General features: G+C 33.2%; 2 protein-coding genes and 1 pseudogene across 2 annotated transcripts; 1 reads left to right on the top strand and 2 right to left on the bottom strand.

Annotated features, from left to right (window-relative positions):
* Positions 1-2,812: 2,812 nt before the first annotated feature.
* LOC116002799 (cytochrome P450 CYP82D47-like) lies at positions 2,813-4,716 on the bottom strand. The gene is made up of 2 exons (XM_031242967.1): positions 3,698-4,716; positions 2,813-3,612 (listed from the first exon to the last, which is right to left on the bottom strand). Exons 1-2 carry the CDS (start codon positions 4,649-4,651, stop codon positions 2,989-2,991), a joined length of 1,578 nt encoding a protein of 525 aa, XP_031098827.1. The 5' UTR covers positions 4,652-4,716; the 3' UTR covers positions 2,813-2,988.
* Positions 4,717-7,289: 2,573 nt separating this feature from the next.
* LOC116001388 (cytochrome P450 82A3-like) lies at positions 7,290-9,115 on the top strand. The gene is made up of 2 exons (XM_031241269.1): positions 7,290-8,234; positions 8,347-9,115. The coding sequence occupies exons 1-2, from the start codon at positions 7,290-7,292 to the stop codon at positions 8,968-8,970; spliced, it is 1,569 nt and encodes a 522-aa protein (XP_031097129.1). The 3' UTR covers positions 8,971-9,115.
* Positions 9,116-9,746: 631 nt separating this feature from the next.
* LOC116001387 lies at positions 9,747-11,570 on the bottom strand (annotated as a pseudogene).
* Positions 11,571-17,095: the final 5,525 nt, after the last annotated feature.

Below are 17,095 nucleotides of genomic sequence, written 5' to 3'. Positions count from 1 at the left end.
GTATATATATATATATATATATATATATATATATATATATATATATATATATATATATATATAAGTTCTTGTGCTTGTACGGTAATTTTAGGTGCGTAATTTTCCTTCTTAAGGTGTGTGAGTGTTGAAATTTAAGGTGAGTGAACCTAAAGCTTAAGGTGCATGATTTTCTTTCTTAAAGTACGTCGTTTTCCTTCTTAATGTGCGTTGTTTTCCTTTTTAAGGTGTGTGAGTTGTTGAAACTTAAGGTGAGCCATTTTAAAACCTTAAGTGTGTGATTTGTGCTCTTAAGGCGAGTGATTTGTGTACTTAAGGTGTGTCGACCTAAAACTTTAGGTGCACATAGTTTGTGTTTTAAGGTGCTTTTGTTTGTGTGATAAATGTGCGTGGTTTTTGTACTTAAGGTGCGCCATTATAATGATTAAGGTGTGTAACCGTATAACCGCACAGAAAACCTTCCCAGACCTAAATCCTTCCATATATATATATATATAAACATAATAAATGCGAATGAAGGTTATACCCCTCATTTATGTCCATTTTTTTCGTTAAGTTTTTTTTGTACATTATGCTATAAAAGTTGTACTACATAATATTTTGGACAAATATACTCCTACTGTTATAACTTCCATTATCTTTTCCACTATTGTTACTATGCACATGCATCCACCATATATTTTAATATCTTATTCAATAATAATAATAAAATATACACATTAAATATTATAGTTATATGTTAGTTATTTTTTAAAATATAAATATCTAATTTATAAAAATATTTTACATTATTATTATTATTATTATTTACTATATTAAAATTTAAATAAATTTAAAATTTTAATATAAAATACTAATATTGGGCACCTATTTTTTGCGCATCGCGCATAAGAAAAACTAGTGTATATATATATATGTGTGTGTGTGTGTGTGTGGAGTGGTTATGGTGCGAAGAGTCTTCTAGGTGAAACATGGGATGAGATCTGGGCCGTTGATCGAATCTAGATCAACGACTCAAATCAATGAAAATTTATAAATAAATAAAAAAATGCGTTTGTTGTTCATGGGAATACAATATATATATATATATATATATATATATATATATATATATAGGGGTCTATTTATACATATTTTATTGATACATATTTTGGGCCTAGAGCCCTACAAGGAATAAGAATGTCATAATGCCTCCAATTTGTGTGGACCACACTATCAAATAATGTACATTCAATATAAAAATAATGTACATTGTATTCAAGGAATATACATTATTTGTGTACTGAATGTACATTATTTTTATAGTATAAAAATAATGTACATTCAGTACAAAAATAATGTATATTTAGTACATTTAAAATGCACATTTTATTATGGTCCACACAGTTGTGTGGACTATGGTCCACACAATAATTTGCCATAATGCCTCATATTGGGTTAGGAGTTACTGTTACATTGGGAATAATAAACTCTAGTCTTATTATATTAGGGATAATGAGCATAATCCTTATTACATTATGAATAATAAGCTCAATCCTTATTAAATTCTTAAGTTGCTCCGCACTATATATCTTTCTTAGAGTTTCTTGGTCTAGTTACTTTCTTGGATCGGTCTGTGTGACCCAAGCCCAATATACCATCCATCAAGTAATATTTAAATTTATTATTTGAAAAAGAAAAATACATATTTGTAAAGAGAAGTCAATAAATGGAAGAAAAAAAAACTATGCATTTGTCATTTTTTTAGCAAACTTTAATTTGCAATGCACATCATGATATAATAATAACAATAATAATAATAATAATAGAAAAAATGATGAATCATCTTACAATTGCCTTAAAGATATGTGAATGCACAAGATCGCATGATCGCACGGGAACGATTGACAGCATATGATCTAGACTCTTTCACGCTCAAGTACAAGCGTGCATCACGCAACACTATGTGAATGCACAAGATCGCATGATCGCACGGGAACGATTGACCGCATATGATCTAGACTCTTTCAGGCTCAAGTACAAGCGTGCATCACGCAACACTATAAAGTAAATAACATAATACATAAAAGTGCATTTAAATTTGTATTCTAAAATTACACCACACAAAACTTCAAAATGCACTTAGACGGTTGCAATTTTACATATAAATGATGGGAAAATAATACTTTTTCCCCCTATGTTATGTGCATATAACACTTTTTTCCCCTGTGTTACTAAAGTGACAGTTTCCCCCCTGAAATGTTAAATTGACATTGTTACCCTTAACAATAATTATATCATTTATTTTTCTTCTCCAACAAATTATTATTTATATGTATGGATGATCATGATTCGGTTCGAACATAACCAAACACTGTAACAATCATATCGAAATAGTATGGACAGTTCTGGTTACGATTCAGAACCGAAAAATTTAAAATTAAATAATTGTTGAACCGTGAACCAGAACTTAACCACAGTCATATATAGTGAAAATAATCAAACACTTATTTTGATAAATCGGTACGGTTCGGTTCCAATTTCGATTTCAAACCGCCAATCAAAACTTATGTATTTATTTACTACGCATTTATTTTTATAATTTTATTTCTTATTTAAAAATAATCTAAATTTAACAAAAAATGATTGTACTTTGGGGTGCCTGTTAAATTTTCCGAATTGAATAATGGTTAATTTTCGAGTTACTTAGCTTCTGACTCAATTTTCCTAAAGCCTTTGTTCAGATACAAGAGTATACTACTACATATTGTTTCATCTTATTATCATTCACAGAAGTGCAAAAGCAGTTTATCTGCTCACAACACAAAACTAGCCATTCAGACAATAAAAAGATACTGATTTTATATAATACTTTTATACAATACAAGTATATATTTATAAAACACATCATTAAAGAACACATTATATTCCTAGAAATTTAAACAAGGGAATTGATCTCTCTGATTCATTATTTGTTTAACAACTCAATATTTCTTATTTCTTCTAAATTAATTAACCATATAAATCTGAAGTCAAGCGTGGTATTAGGAGGGCATGGAGTGGTGTGGCTTTGGGAGTAGTTAATCCTTTGCTTCCGGTCATATCAATTGGCTCCATTGATGGTCGTTTCATATCAAAGCTTTGAATTAGACTAGCAAGTGTAAAATGCACAATCTGTAAAGCCAAAGACATACCGGGGCACATTCTTCGACCACTACCAAACGGAATTAGCTCAAAATTATTACCCTTAACATCAATGTCCTTGTGACTAGTCAAGAACCTCTCAGGCTTAAACTCATCAGGATCTGTCCACACCTTTGGATCTCGATGAATCTTTGCAAGGTTTGATATTATACGAGTACCTTTTTGGATGTAATAGCCGTCAATGGTACAATCTTCCATAGCCTCATGGGGTATAGAGAGCGGGACAGTTGGACGTAAACGAAACCCTTCTTTCACGACAGCTTGAAGGTAAATCAAGCTATTTATATCAGATTCCTCAACACACCTTTCTTTTCCCACGTGAATGTCTAGTTCATCTTGAATCTTCCTCAACACGTTGTTGTGGTTTAGTATAAAAGAGAGAGCCCATGTCAGGGTTATGCTGGTGGTGTCCGTGGCTGCTACAACCATGGTCTATCCATCCAGTACATAAATAACAATTAGTATTTTCAACATATATGATCAAGTAAATTAAACTAAAGGAATATATTATACGTACCAAGCAGGTAGATTTGATAACGATATCAGTATCAAATCCAAGAGGATGAGTTTGATTGGATTGATCATCAAATAGGGAAAGCATGACATCCATAAAGTCTTCTTCTTCTTTAGATTTCAAATTTCTTTTTGCTCTATGCTCCTTAAGCCACCTATCTGCAGCAGAATCCATTTCCTCAGCAGTCTTCCTCATAGCCTTCTCGTACCCTCCCAAGTCCATCCATCTCAGCCAGGGGATAAAATCTGACACCGGCATCTCTCCAAACAGCTCAAGCAGGTTCCTAATGGACTTCAACAGTTGGCTTTCTTCTCCCACTTCTTCCTCCCCAAAAAGCATAGCTATGGAGAGGTTGACAATCAACCTCGAAAACCACTGCCTCATCTCCACTACCACCGCCCCAGAATTTGGATCCTTGTTGTGTGACCAGTGATCAAAGGTACGTTTGATGGCTTTTCTTACATGGGATTCCCTCACCCTCCTTAACATCTCAATTCTACGATTAGAGAGCAGCTCAAGCAGGACAATCTTTCTGATTCCACGCCAGTACTCCCCGTACGGAGCAATCCCGAACATGGAGTAGTTGTAGCCCATGATCTCAGAGGCCAGTAATTTGGGGCGAGTTGCCAGCTCCTTGTCTTTCGCCGTGAAGCATTCCTTGGCGATTTTCGAGTCGCTCACCACCAGGACGGGTACTGAGCCGAGTCTCAGACGAAAAATAGGGCCGTATTTATCCGCCATGGATGCTAAGATTAGGTGTGTGGGCGTCTTCTTCCGACCGGCGAGCAGATGGAGATGGCCGATTATGGGCAATGCCCCTGGGACCAACGGGGCTAGCTTTTTGTGGTCTCCATCTTTTCTGTGTGCAAGTAATAGCTTGCACATAAAGAGAAGCAGAAATGTGCATGCTAAAGTTGGAATGATAAAAGTGTTGCATAGTGGGAAAGGGAATTCCATGCCTTAATTTGGATACAAAATCATGAACAAACTAAGCCAGCTATATATATATATAATCAATTTTGGTCCGACAGTGTCATATGGTGATGTTGGTGGGAAATAGATAAAAAAATTATTAAATTTAATATATAAATTTCATAGATAAAAAGAAAAAGCATGTAAAAGAAAAGGAAAGTCTAGCCTGCAGATAAACGCTACCCGAGAACAAACACGAAGATAATCATCAATATATATCTGAAGCCAAAAATGATGACAAAATCCAGGAAGTTTCTGGTGGTAGTCCTCATCAAGCTAGAAAAATATATTCTATCCTGCTAAACATTACAACTCATCATCACACACTTCTATACCATTGCTATTCTCCACGAAGTGATCACCATCATGCTTTCAAGCTACCTTATAAAAAAAAGAAAAAAAAAAGAGTGACTAAAACAACAGTAATGAGATTAGAATAGTACAATTATTATAATTATAATGCTCCTTCTAATTTTTTTATTTTCTTAATTGAAAATTTTGCTTTAAAAAAGTCACTTCATGCCACTAAAGTATCATATCATTGACATTTTTAATTTTTAATTATTGTGTAATTGTTACTTCTAGTTCAACTCTTTTTAAATTTAATTCATTACATTCTTAACTTTAATTTATTTGCCATAATTAATACTCTTTCACTTAAATTCCACTATTAATAAAGATGAGTAATATGCAATTTCATTATTCAATTATAAAAGTTTATGGGAAATATAGAAAATTAAAGCTCTATTTGATAATAATATAATTAGCTTATCAACCAATTTTGGCTTATTTGACCACTATTATTTATTTCACTTGGTTAAACATTCAGTATAAGTGTTTGATTAATTAGTTTTTGTTACATTATATTGCTCTAAAATGCTAAAATTCAAAAGTTGCTTAAAGCAGATTTTTTGATAAGCTTTGTGAGAAAGTCATTTTGCATATAATCAGCTATCAGCTAACAACAGTTACCAAACATCTTTTTTTACAATCAGCTAATGCTATCAATTTGTCAAGCTCACTAACCCAATCAGCTAACAACTATTTACCAAACACCCCCTACATATTTTTCTTCCCCGAAAGGTTGAATCCCCAACTCTAGGGGCTCCCCACACTTCAGCCCGACAGAACATTTGGGAGGATGTAAATCACAATAATTTAGTGGCTTGGTTAAACATTCAATATATATGAGTTATTTATTTAAATATTTTTAAAATTTTTATATGTTTTTATATGTTATAAACAATTGGGGATTCCCCATCCCCCGATAATTTCCGTGGGGATGGGGATGGGAAGGATTTTTGATTCCCCGGCTGGGATTGGGATGGGGACGGGGAGTGTGGGAGTAAGTCAGGGCGGGGGCGGGGAGTATGCTCCCGCTCCCACCCCGCCCTGTTGACATCCCTAGGATTCACCCACTTTGAACTGTACTTGTCGAGTTTCAAACCTTTATCTCTTCTCCTAAATATATATTGTCTATTGAATCAGTGAGTTAACTCCGTGCAAGTTGAATATCCATGTTCTGATCCTGTCAATGCATTCTCTTGCTCATAATCGAAAACCAGTATCATGTATGATGGACAAAAGAAAGTAATGAAGAAATTGTTATTATTGATAAAGAGAGCTTACAATATAACGGGACAAGGGATTTATAGGTTGTTATCTCTACTCCTGTAAAAATCTGGACAAGACAAAAATTCATCTAAAGACAAGGAATCCTACTTCTATATTATTTGACCTTATTATCCTTTCCTATGTTGAACAAGTGCTTCCTTTTTTGAGCTTGAGTCTCAGCCCACACTTCAACCCAATGTTATAGTTTCTACCCTTGGCCCATATTTAAGCCTGGAATTCTTGAGCCTTATACTAGGGCAATCATTATATCGTGAACTAGGGTCCATAGTGCACCCTGGTCTAATATACAGAATTCGATCTTATAAGGTATAAAATTTATGTTCATAATGCATAAAATTATATAGATGATGACACATAAATACTTAACATAATACACGTAGCAAAGGTACTGATTTTTTTAAAAAAACTTGCAAAAACAAAGTTTTTGTGCGGAAGAAAGATCCAACCAAAAATCATTTCCTACATTTTTTAAAAACTATCTCACAATATTTATTTACTGTTTCAAAAATCTTGAAAAAACCCTATTGGATAGATGCTCTTAGTGTGAACATATTTTAATACTGTGTTCTTTGCATTCAACCGTTGCAACTTGCTACTTAAACTCTACCTAGGAGACAAAATGATGATAAGCTGCAAGAAATCATTTTGAGTTTTAAAGCAATTGTATGGGCCCTATACAAATAAATAATATACCAATGATAGATTAATTGGTGGAATGTATAGTATGGTTGAGCAGGTGGGTGATAGGAATAGATAAATAGGTAAATAAGTGATTGATGCAGGTGGGTCACATATTTTTTTCTAAATTAATTAAATTATGTTACGTAAATACAGATTTAAAAAAATAGAATAGAATAAAAAGAGGGGATAAGTACGTCTAGACTACTAGTATTAAAAAAAAGTCATGTTGCACCTTGCTAGTTGCTACCTGTGATGTTTTATGTTTATAAATCGTGGGGCGATGCTCATATTTTGTGTATCCAAAGCCATGGAATTCCCTTCCCTACTATACAACAATATTATCATCCCTACTTTAGTTTGCACCCTTCTCTTCTTTATGTGCAAGCTATTTGTTGCACCCAAAAACCACAAAAGGCTAGTGCCGGAGGTCCCATGGGCATGGCCTATAATCGGCCATCTCCATCTGCTCGCTGGTCGGAAAACGCCTACTCACCTCATCTTGGCGTCCATGGCGGATAAATACGGCCCTATTTTTCGAATGAGACTCGGGTCGCAACCAGTCGTGGTGGTGAGCGACTCGAGAATAGCTAAGGAATGCTTCACGGCAAAGGACAAGGAGCTAGCAACGCGGCCCAAATTCATGGCAGCTGAAATCTTGGGCTACAACCACTCCATGCTTGCGATGGCCCCATACGGGGAGTACTGGCGTGAAATCAGAAAGATTGTCCTGCTTGAGATGCTCTCTAATCGTAGAATTGAGATGTTAAGGAAGGTGAGGGAATCCCACGTAAGAAAAGCCATCAAACGTACCTTTGATCACTGGTCACACAACAAGGATCCAAATTCTGGGGCGGTGGTAGTGGAGATGAGGCAGTGGTTTTCGAGGTTGATTGTCAACCTCTCCATAGCTATGCTTTTTGGGGAGGAAGAAGTGGCAGATGAAAGCCAACTCTTGAACTCCATTAGTAGACTGTTTGAGTTGTTTGGAGAGATGTTGGTGTCAGATTTTATTCCATGGCTGAGATGGATGGACTTGGGAGGTTACGAGAAGGCTATGAGGAAGACTGCTGAGGAAATGGATTGTGCTGCAGATAGGTGGCTTAAGGAGCATAGAACAAAAAGAAATTTGAAATCTAAAGAAGAAGAAGACTTTATGGATGCCATGCTTTCCCTATTTGATGCCCCATCCAATCAAAGTCATGATCATCCTCTTGGACTTAATAATGATGCCATTATCAAATCTACTTGCTTGGTATGCATAATCATTTTTTTTAAAATCTTTTTTATTATTTGAAAAAGGAAAATACATTTTTCTGATGTCATTGTGGTGAAAAGTACTAATTATATGCATATTTATTTGATAGAACTTGCTTGTAGCTGGCACGGACACAACTAGCATAACATTGACATGGGCTCTTTCCTTAGTTCTGAACAATTATGATGTGTTGAGGAGGATCCAAGATGAAGTAGACACCAAGATTGGGAAACATAGTCGCATTGAGGAATTTGACACAAATCAGTTGATTTACCTCCAAGCTGTTGTGAAAGAAACATTTCGTTTATATCCAGCAGTTCCACTCTCTGGACCCCACGAGGCTATAGAAGACTGCACCATTAACCGCTACTACATTCAGAAAGGCACTCGCGTAATACCAAATCTTGCAAAGATTCATCGCGATCCAAAGGTGTGGGTAGATCCTAATGAGTTTAGGCCAGAGAGATTCTTGACTACTCACAAAGATATTGATGTCAGAGGCAATAATTTTGATATAATTCCATTTGGTAGTGGTCGAAGAATATGTCCCGGTATAACTCTGAGTTTACAGATTTTGCATTTGACACTTGCTAGCTTGATTCAAAGCTTTGATATGAAAAGACCATCAATAGAGCCAATTGATATGACACAAAGCCCCGGATTGACTAGCCCCAAGGCCACCCCACTCCATGTTCTCCTAATACCACGCATGGCTTCAGATTTGTATGGTTAATTAACTTAGAAGAAATAAGAAGCATTTCAGTTATATATATATATATATATGTATGTATGTATGTATGTATGTATATATATATCCTTAATTTATAGTCATTTTGTAAAACTATTGTTGTGCAAATAAAAGTTTTGAATATTTCTCACTTTTAGCATTGTGATTTTATTGTCATTTTTCAATTTTGATTCTTGATTTTCAAAGCAAGCAATTTCAGTAGATGACTTTCCTTCTTTAGCAAATTTAACTATTCTTGCAATATATCCAGCAAAAGTAATGCATTGAAGTTTTAAAATTTTGCACTTTACAATAATATGTTAGCATTGAAGAATTATAAACGATTTGACAGTGGAAATTAAGAAACAGAGCTGTGAAGAAGATACCATCAAATTTGACTAAAAAAAATGTTATTGATATTATGGAAAATACAAAAAGACTCTAATTAGCATTATAGTTTAAAAAACGCGCTGTACATTCGATTAACACTAATATACAGTTTAAATCTCACCTTATTTTCACTTGAGAGTTCTTTCACACCAAAACCCGTCGACACATAAATGTGTGGGTGTGGGTGTGTGTATGTGTGTGTGACAATACATGAGGTCGGGGGAACAATATTCCAAACCCACTCATAACCTTATCAAGCGTGTGTGCTATGATTTATTGATCTCCTGAATTGATGAGCAAGAGTGTTACCAATGGAACGAATCAATGACACACAATCCCTATTGACCAGACTCGCATAATAAAAATAAGATGCACTACGTACGATTAAAACCTTTACAAAAATTTTAAAAAATTCATTTTCAAAACAATGAAATTTAAACAATTCATTTTCAAAACAATGTAATCTAGTCTTTCATCTTTCAAATTTAAACAATTCTTTTTTATTTCTTATAAGTTAATACATTTATATTTTTATAAGTTAATTAGCCATACAAATCCGAAGTCAAGCGTGGTATTAGGAGAGCATGGAGTGGAGTGGCTTTGAGAGTAGTTAATCCAGTGCTTTCTGTCATATCAATTGGCTCCACTGATGGTCTCTTCATATCAAAGCTATGAATAAGAGTAGCTAATGTCAAATGAACAACTGATAAAAGCCAAAGTTAAACCAGGACACATTCTTCGACCGCTGCCAAACGGAATCAGCTCAAAATTATTACCCTTAACATCAACATCTTTGTGACTTGTCAAGAACCTCTCAGGCCTAAATTCATTAGGGTCTGCCCACACCTGTGGATCTCGGTGTATCTTTGCAAAGTTCGGAATTACACGAGTGCCTTTTTGAATGTGGTAGCCGCTAACAGTGCAATCTTCTATGGCTTCATGGGGTAGTGAGATTGGGACTGCAGGGTGTAAACGCAATGTTTCTTTCACTACAGCTTGAAGGTAAATCAACTGACTTGTGTCGGATTCCTCGATACACCTTTCTTTTCCAATGTGGGTGTCCAACTCATCTTGTATCCTCCTCAACACATCATAATCATTTAATACTAAGGAGAGAGCCCATGTCAATGTTACACTAGTTGTGTCTGTGGCCGCTACAAGCATATTCTATACAATACATATGCATATAATTAGTAATAAAGAGATTAGTGCACTTATATATACTTCATAAATTAAAAAGAGAAAAAAATGTTTATACATACCAAGCAAGTAGATTTGATAATAACATCAGTATCAAATCCAAGAGGATGATGAGTTTGATTGGATGGGGCATCAAATAGGGAAAGCATGGCATCCATAAAGTCTTCTTCTTCCTTAGATTTCAAATTTCTTTTTGTTCTATGCTCCTTAAGCCATCTATCTGCAGCACAATCAATTTCCTCAGCAGTCCTCCTCATAGCCTTCTCGTACCCTCCCAAGTCCATCCATCTCAACCAGGGAATAAAATCCGACACCAACATCTCACCAAACAGCTCAAACAGATTCCTAATGGACTTCAACAGTTGGCTTTCTTCTCCCACTTCTTCCTCCCCGAAAAGCATAGCTATGGAGAGATTGATGATCAGTCTCGAAAACCACTGCCTCATCTCCACTACCACCGCCCCAGAAGTTGGGTCCTTGTTGTGTGACCAGTGATCAAAGGTACGTTTGATGGCTTTTCTTACATGGGATTCCCTCACCTTCCTTAACATCTCGATTCTACGATTAGACAGGAGCTCCAGCATGACAATCTTTCTGATTTCACGCCAGTACTCCCCGTATGGGGCAACCGCGAACATGGAGTAGTTGTAGCCCATGATTTCCGAGGCCAGGTATTTGGGGCGAGTTGCTAGCTCCTTGTCTTTTGCCGTGAAGCATTCCTTGGCTACTTTGGAGTCGCTCACCACCAGGGCTGGTTGGGAGCCGAGTTTGATTCGGAAAATAGGGCCGTGTTTATCCGCCATGGATGCCAAGATCTGGTGAATTGGCGTCTTCCCACCAGCGAGCAGATGGAGATGGCCGATTATGGGCCACGCTCCTGAGGCCTCCGGCGGTAAGTTTTTGCGTTTTGCATCGTTTTTGGGTGAAAGTAATAGCTTAATAAAGAGAAGCACGAAGATGGAGCAGGCTAAAGTTGGAACGATAATATTGTTGCTTAGTAGCGAAGGGAATTCCATGGCTTTGGAATTTGGATGCACAAAATATGAACATAGCTTCGTGATTTATAAACAAACTATTATTTGATATGATTTATGTCGGTTTCTTAAAAAATTGTGAAAATGATATTTAAATTGAAAAACAAGTTAATACATAATTCAGTCCTACTATAGTAGTTTTTTCAATTTAATTCTAAACATCATTTTATGATTAACTAGGTTTTCATGTCAATGATTTTATCTAATTGAGTCATTTGTAAGTGTAGTTTGATAATTTTTCCTTCTATTAATATCTAATTTAATCTTTGATTATAGCGATAAAATCGAAAATAATCATCCACTGTCGTAATTAATACCCAATTTAATTATTGAATATAATGAGTTTTCTTGTTTCAAAAAAAAAATATAATGATTTTTCTCAATTACTCAGATTTAACTCTCATACTTATTCGATTTGTCTTTTATCATTGCTGACCAATATTCGATATTTTGACTAAACTTATATTACAATATAACATAATTAAAAATATCTAAACTAATAATTTATTAAGTTCAATTAAAATCTAGAAGTTGGTGTAGATTTTAAGTTTTAATTGTGATAATGTGAATAATGTCTAATTAAATAAGTTTTGTTTATATAAGTAAATACGAGTAGAAAAGATTCAATATAGTGATAAGTAAAAGAAGCTAATAATCTATATCTATACTATATTAATAAAAACAATATCCTCAGTTTTAACTTCCCGCCCAAAACAGACCTATAATATTTTGGTGTGCGTAATATTGTAAAATATGGTAATACAATTTATTTTGGTGTGCGTAATATTGTAAAATATGGTAATACAATTCATTTTGGTGTGCGTAATATTGTAAAATATGGTAATACAATTCGTATCCCTAATACAATTGTAAATTAAAATAGAATTCCTAATAAAATATATATTCTTCCCTACGTTCCTATTCGTAATACAATTCTAGACTAGAATTACTAATGGTAATAATTCAGTATATATATTTCTCTGCAATGCAATCTATACCATTAATAAAAACAATATCCTCAGTTTTAACTTTCCACCCAAATCAGACCTATAATATTATGGTTTGCGTAATACCGTAAAATATGGTAATACAATTCCTATCCCTAATACAATTGTAAATTAAAATAGAATTCCTAATAAAATATATATTCTTCCCTACGTTCCTATTCGTAATACAATCTAGACTAGAATTACTAAGGGTAATAATTCAGTATATATATTTCTCTGCAATGCAATCTATCTATAATATATTCAAAAGGAAATTAAAATATTAGGAAAAATGAAATAAATATATTAATATTTCATTGGAAATATAATCGGCAATTATATTATTATAATTATATGAATTAAATATTAATTAATTAATTATATTAATTAATTAATTATATTAATTATTAATTATATTAATAAATACTACTCCATAATAATCAATATTTATTAACTAGAAGGTTGAGCAATCATCTCACCAACTTTAGACGTCGTTGATAAAATTAATTAGTATATATGTGACATGAACACTGCAAAAGGTCAAACATATTTAATATATAATAATAATAATTTTTGTATATACGAATTGATATTCCTGTTAACGAAAAATAATTAATTTAGTGTAATTGACTAATAATAATTGCCTAATAATTATTATGGTAATTAAGCTAAATATTGGTCATTTAATTTATTTTTATATTCCGTAATAATTAAAGTTAAATTATTTCTCATTTTTTCATATTTATTTTTGTAATAATATAATTACTTAAGTCATATTAAATATCGATCTTTTTAAAATAATTGTAAACAAACAAGTCATATATTATTCAATTAATTGAGTGATACTTTTGCCCTAATCTTATTATCAAATAAATGTACATGTTCAATATTAGATTTTTTAAAAATAATTTTATCTTTAATTTTATTATCTAAATAAATAAAAAAAATTATCCGTGAATCGCACGGGTAATTAGACAATTATTTGCTATAATTCAAGCAAAGAAAACATAATTAATCCAGCCAATTTCATCAATTGCGCTATATAATATTCGATATTATAATTTATATAATTTGATATCGATCCAACTATTCTTAAAATATTACTACGTATAACAAATTTATTCCGTGCAACGCACGGGCGAAAATACTAGTGAATGTAATCATAATAATAAATAAATATATAAAGAGATGACGAAAAGAATATTCTCCAATTATTATCTAATTCTATACTGATTTTCTTTATATATATATATATATATATATATATATATATATATATATATATAAAAGTTGTGCTAGGTAAGCGCTATCCGAGAACGAATACGAAGGATAAGCATCAAGCTTCACCGTCCAAATCCCCAACACCAACTTCCAAATATATGAAGCTAGAAACATGCATTATATTCCATTAAAGGCGACTCATCATACACTTGTCTCTCCACGAAGTGATCAAACCATCATGCCTCAACCTCCCTCTGAACTTAAAATATATGAAATCATAAACATAAAATTATATTAAAGAAGCGTTTTAGCTGTAACTTTTTTTTTTTTTTTTAACTTCACTATTTAATATTTTTGTGATTAAAAGAATGAGAAATTCTATAATTTTTCAACTCACTATTCATCTTAAAGAATCTCTCCAACTAGCCCGGATGGGGAAGCTTGTTAAAAAAAACCCCACCAAAATATTCTTGGCCTTGCATAAATGGCCCAACTTCCAAGCCACCAATTTTTCGCAAATTTTGACAAATTATTGTGGTACACATATTGCTACGTGCACGTGAACCATAACAAAAAAAAAAAATTTTTTTTAATATACTAAAAGTCAATTATTCGTGTTTTAATGTACATTATACAAAATGATGTACTTTCAATATTCAAATAATGTATTTTTTTTAAATACAATACACATTTTTAATATACTAAAACTACATAATTTGTGTACTGAATGTATATTATTTGATAGTATTGTGGACCATAGTCCATGTAGTAGTATGGATCAAGAAGTAAAATAATATTGTTTGATTTTAATTTTAAAAAAGTCAACATTTTATGAGTTTTTTTTTTTTTAAATCATTATAGTAACAGTGAAGTATTATTTTAATTACACTTCACGTTTATGCTATTTAGTTTTATTTTATACCACAATAGATTTATTATAACATTAAAGTATCATATTAATTCAACTGCATGTTCATTTAACAAGAATGTATGAACTTTGCTATTCAGTTTCATTTTATACATACAATAAACTCATTTTCGCAACACTAATTAAAAAACAATTTTAATTCTATTACAAACTCATTTGATATTATATATATACATATATACATACATATATATATATATAGGGTTGCACTCTCGTGCGAACTACCGCCCAAGTAGGAAATGAGAACACTCCACAACCGTCCACGTGTCCAGATCAACGAATCAGATGTAATTTTAAAAAAATGACGCGGTGGCATTTTCGTAAATAACTGGAACTTTGGTGCACCTAGTTTCACTTGTAAGTGCACCTAGTTTCACTTACAAGTGCACCTATTTTCGCACATATTTTCACTTACAAGTGCAAATAATTTACTTTGTTAATATTCATGCACCTATTTTCGCAAATATTTTCACTTACAAATGCAAGTAATTTACCTTGTTAATATTCATGCACCTGGTGCAACCTAGGTGCACCTAATCATAACATTAGATGCACCTAGTTATAACATTAGGTGCACCTAGTATTGACACTCAGTGTACAATTCACTTGCACCTGTAATACATTTTACTTGCATCTGCAATACATTTTACTTGCACTTGTGCAAGTAATTTACTTTGTTAACATTCGTGCACCTGGGTGTAACCTAAGTGCACAGTTATAACATTAGGTGCACTTAGTATTAATGCTTATTGTACAATTTACTTGCACTTGTAATACATTTTACTTGCATGTGTGCACATATTTTCACTTACAAGTGCAAGTAATTTACCTTGTTAACATTTATGCACATAGGTGCACCTAGATATAACATTACGTGCACCTAGTTATAATGTTAGGTACAACTACATTCCGGACTAATGTTAGGTACAACTACATTCCGGACACGTGACGCACTGTGATTCTTCCGCAGTTTTCTCCAAGGCAGCTAGTACGCACCTGAACGTGATCCTATATATATATATATATATATATATATATATATATATATATTTGTATAAGCTCTACTACTCAATTTCATTTCATTCACACAATAAGTTCATTATAGTAACATTAAAATATCATTTTAATTATATTACAAATTTATTCGATAATATGCATATATCTAACATGATTAGTCATTGATTCCCGTAATGATTACCGTTTCTTTTAATAAAAAGAAACAATAACGTCATTGGTCATCGTATAATGATTGTTCAAATCCACTTTGGGCCATAACAGAGACTCCATCACATGTTCCCCATATCTTCTGGTCATCTAAAAAGACCAATAGAAGTACTAGGGATCGAACCCACGACGTTAGGCTCGCAATTTGAATTCCTGTTTGTTGCTAATTCCCTTGGTCTTTCCCCTAGCCAATAATGATTCCTAATTGGACTCAATCTGCACTATACCGATCCTTTTCCCACACAGATTTGTCCTCTTATAATTCCTAATTTGCCCTTGCTGTTAAGGAAGCTCTGTCATGGGCAAAGGAAAGGAAAGGGGTTTTAACAAGATATCTATCCATTCTGATTGCCAAGTAGTTTGCAGGTTCCTTAATGGTACGTCACCGGATCTCTCTTATGCAGATTGTGTGATACAAGAATGCCGAGACTTTCAAAGACACTTTGAAGAGTGTCCTTTCAATTTGTCCCGAGATCAGTGAATAAGGTTGCTCATGCTCTTGCAAGAGCCACTCGTTCTCAAGCTGGTCCTCAATGTTGGTTGCTTTCTATTCCTTTATGTATTGAACATCTTTTATAATGAAATTTGGTGCTTTCTTTTTCAAAAAAAAAAAAAAAATCTTTTGTAACTACTGAGTTCCTCATCATAATTAGGAATAGGAATAGGCGTCCCATTTTAACGCAAATTATACTGGACCATGACCTAAAACCGTGCTATTTCTTTTAATTGAAATAAACGACATCATAATTAGGAATAGGAATAGACCGGGGTCCCATTTTAACGCAAATTATACAGGACCATGACCTAAAACTGTGCTATTTCTTTTGGATCACACTTGTGTGAGACCGTCTCACGGATCCTTATTCGTGAGACGGGTCGGGTCGGGTCAAGGCACCATGTAAATGTCACACTTATATGTGCAAATGTCATACTTATATGCTCAAATATAACACTAATCAAGAATACAATTTTTGTTACTTATTAGAGAAAAAGTAATACATTTTTCATAATAAGTAATGTTGACAAGTGCCCCTTACTTATAAGGGCAAATATAATACTTTTGTGGAAAAATGTAATACTTTTAAATCGAAATGTACAAATATTGTATTTTCTCTTAAAAGTATTACATTTACCCTTATAAGTAACAA

The sequence above is a fragment of the Ipomoea triloba genome, chromosome 13, assembly GCF_003576645.1.
Source record: "Ipomoea triloba cultivar NCNSP0323 chromosome 13, ASM357664v1".
In the NCBI taxonomy this organism is placed as follows: Eukaryota; Viridiplantae; Streptophyta; class Magnoliopsida; order Solanales; family Convolvulaceae; genus Ipomoea; species Ipomoea triloba.
The sequence above is the reverse complement of the archived record's forward strand: the minus strand, read 5'-3'. Positions and strand labels throughout refer to the sequence as shown.

Excerpts from the sequence above, each read along its gene's own strand:
- LOC116002799 (XM_031242967.1), bottom strand. The coding sequence starts at position 4,651 with ATGGAATTCCCTTTCCCACTATGCAACACTTTTATCATTCCAACTTTA. Across the intron at positions 3,613-3,697 it reads TTATCAAATCTACCTGCTTG|ACCATGGTTGTAGCAGCCAC; the intron begins GTACGTATAATA and ends CTGGATGGATAG.
- LOC116001388 (XM_031241269.1), top strand. The coding sequence starts at position 7,290 with ATGGAATTCCCTTCCCTACTATACAACAATATTATCATCCCTACTTTA. Across the intron at positions 8,235-8,346 it reads TTATCAAATCTACTTGCTTG|AACTTGCTTGTAGCTGGCAC; the intron begins GTATGCATAATC and ends TTTATTTGATAG.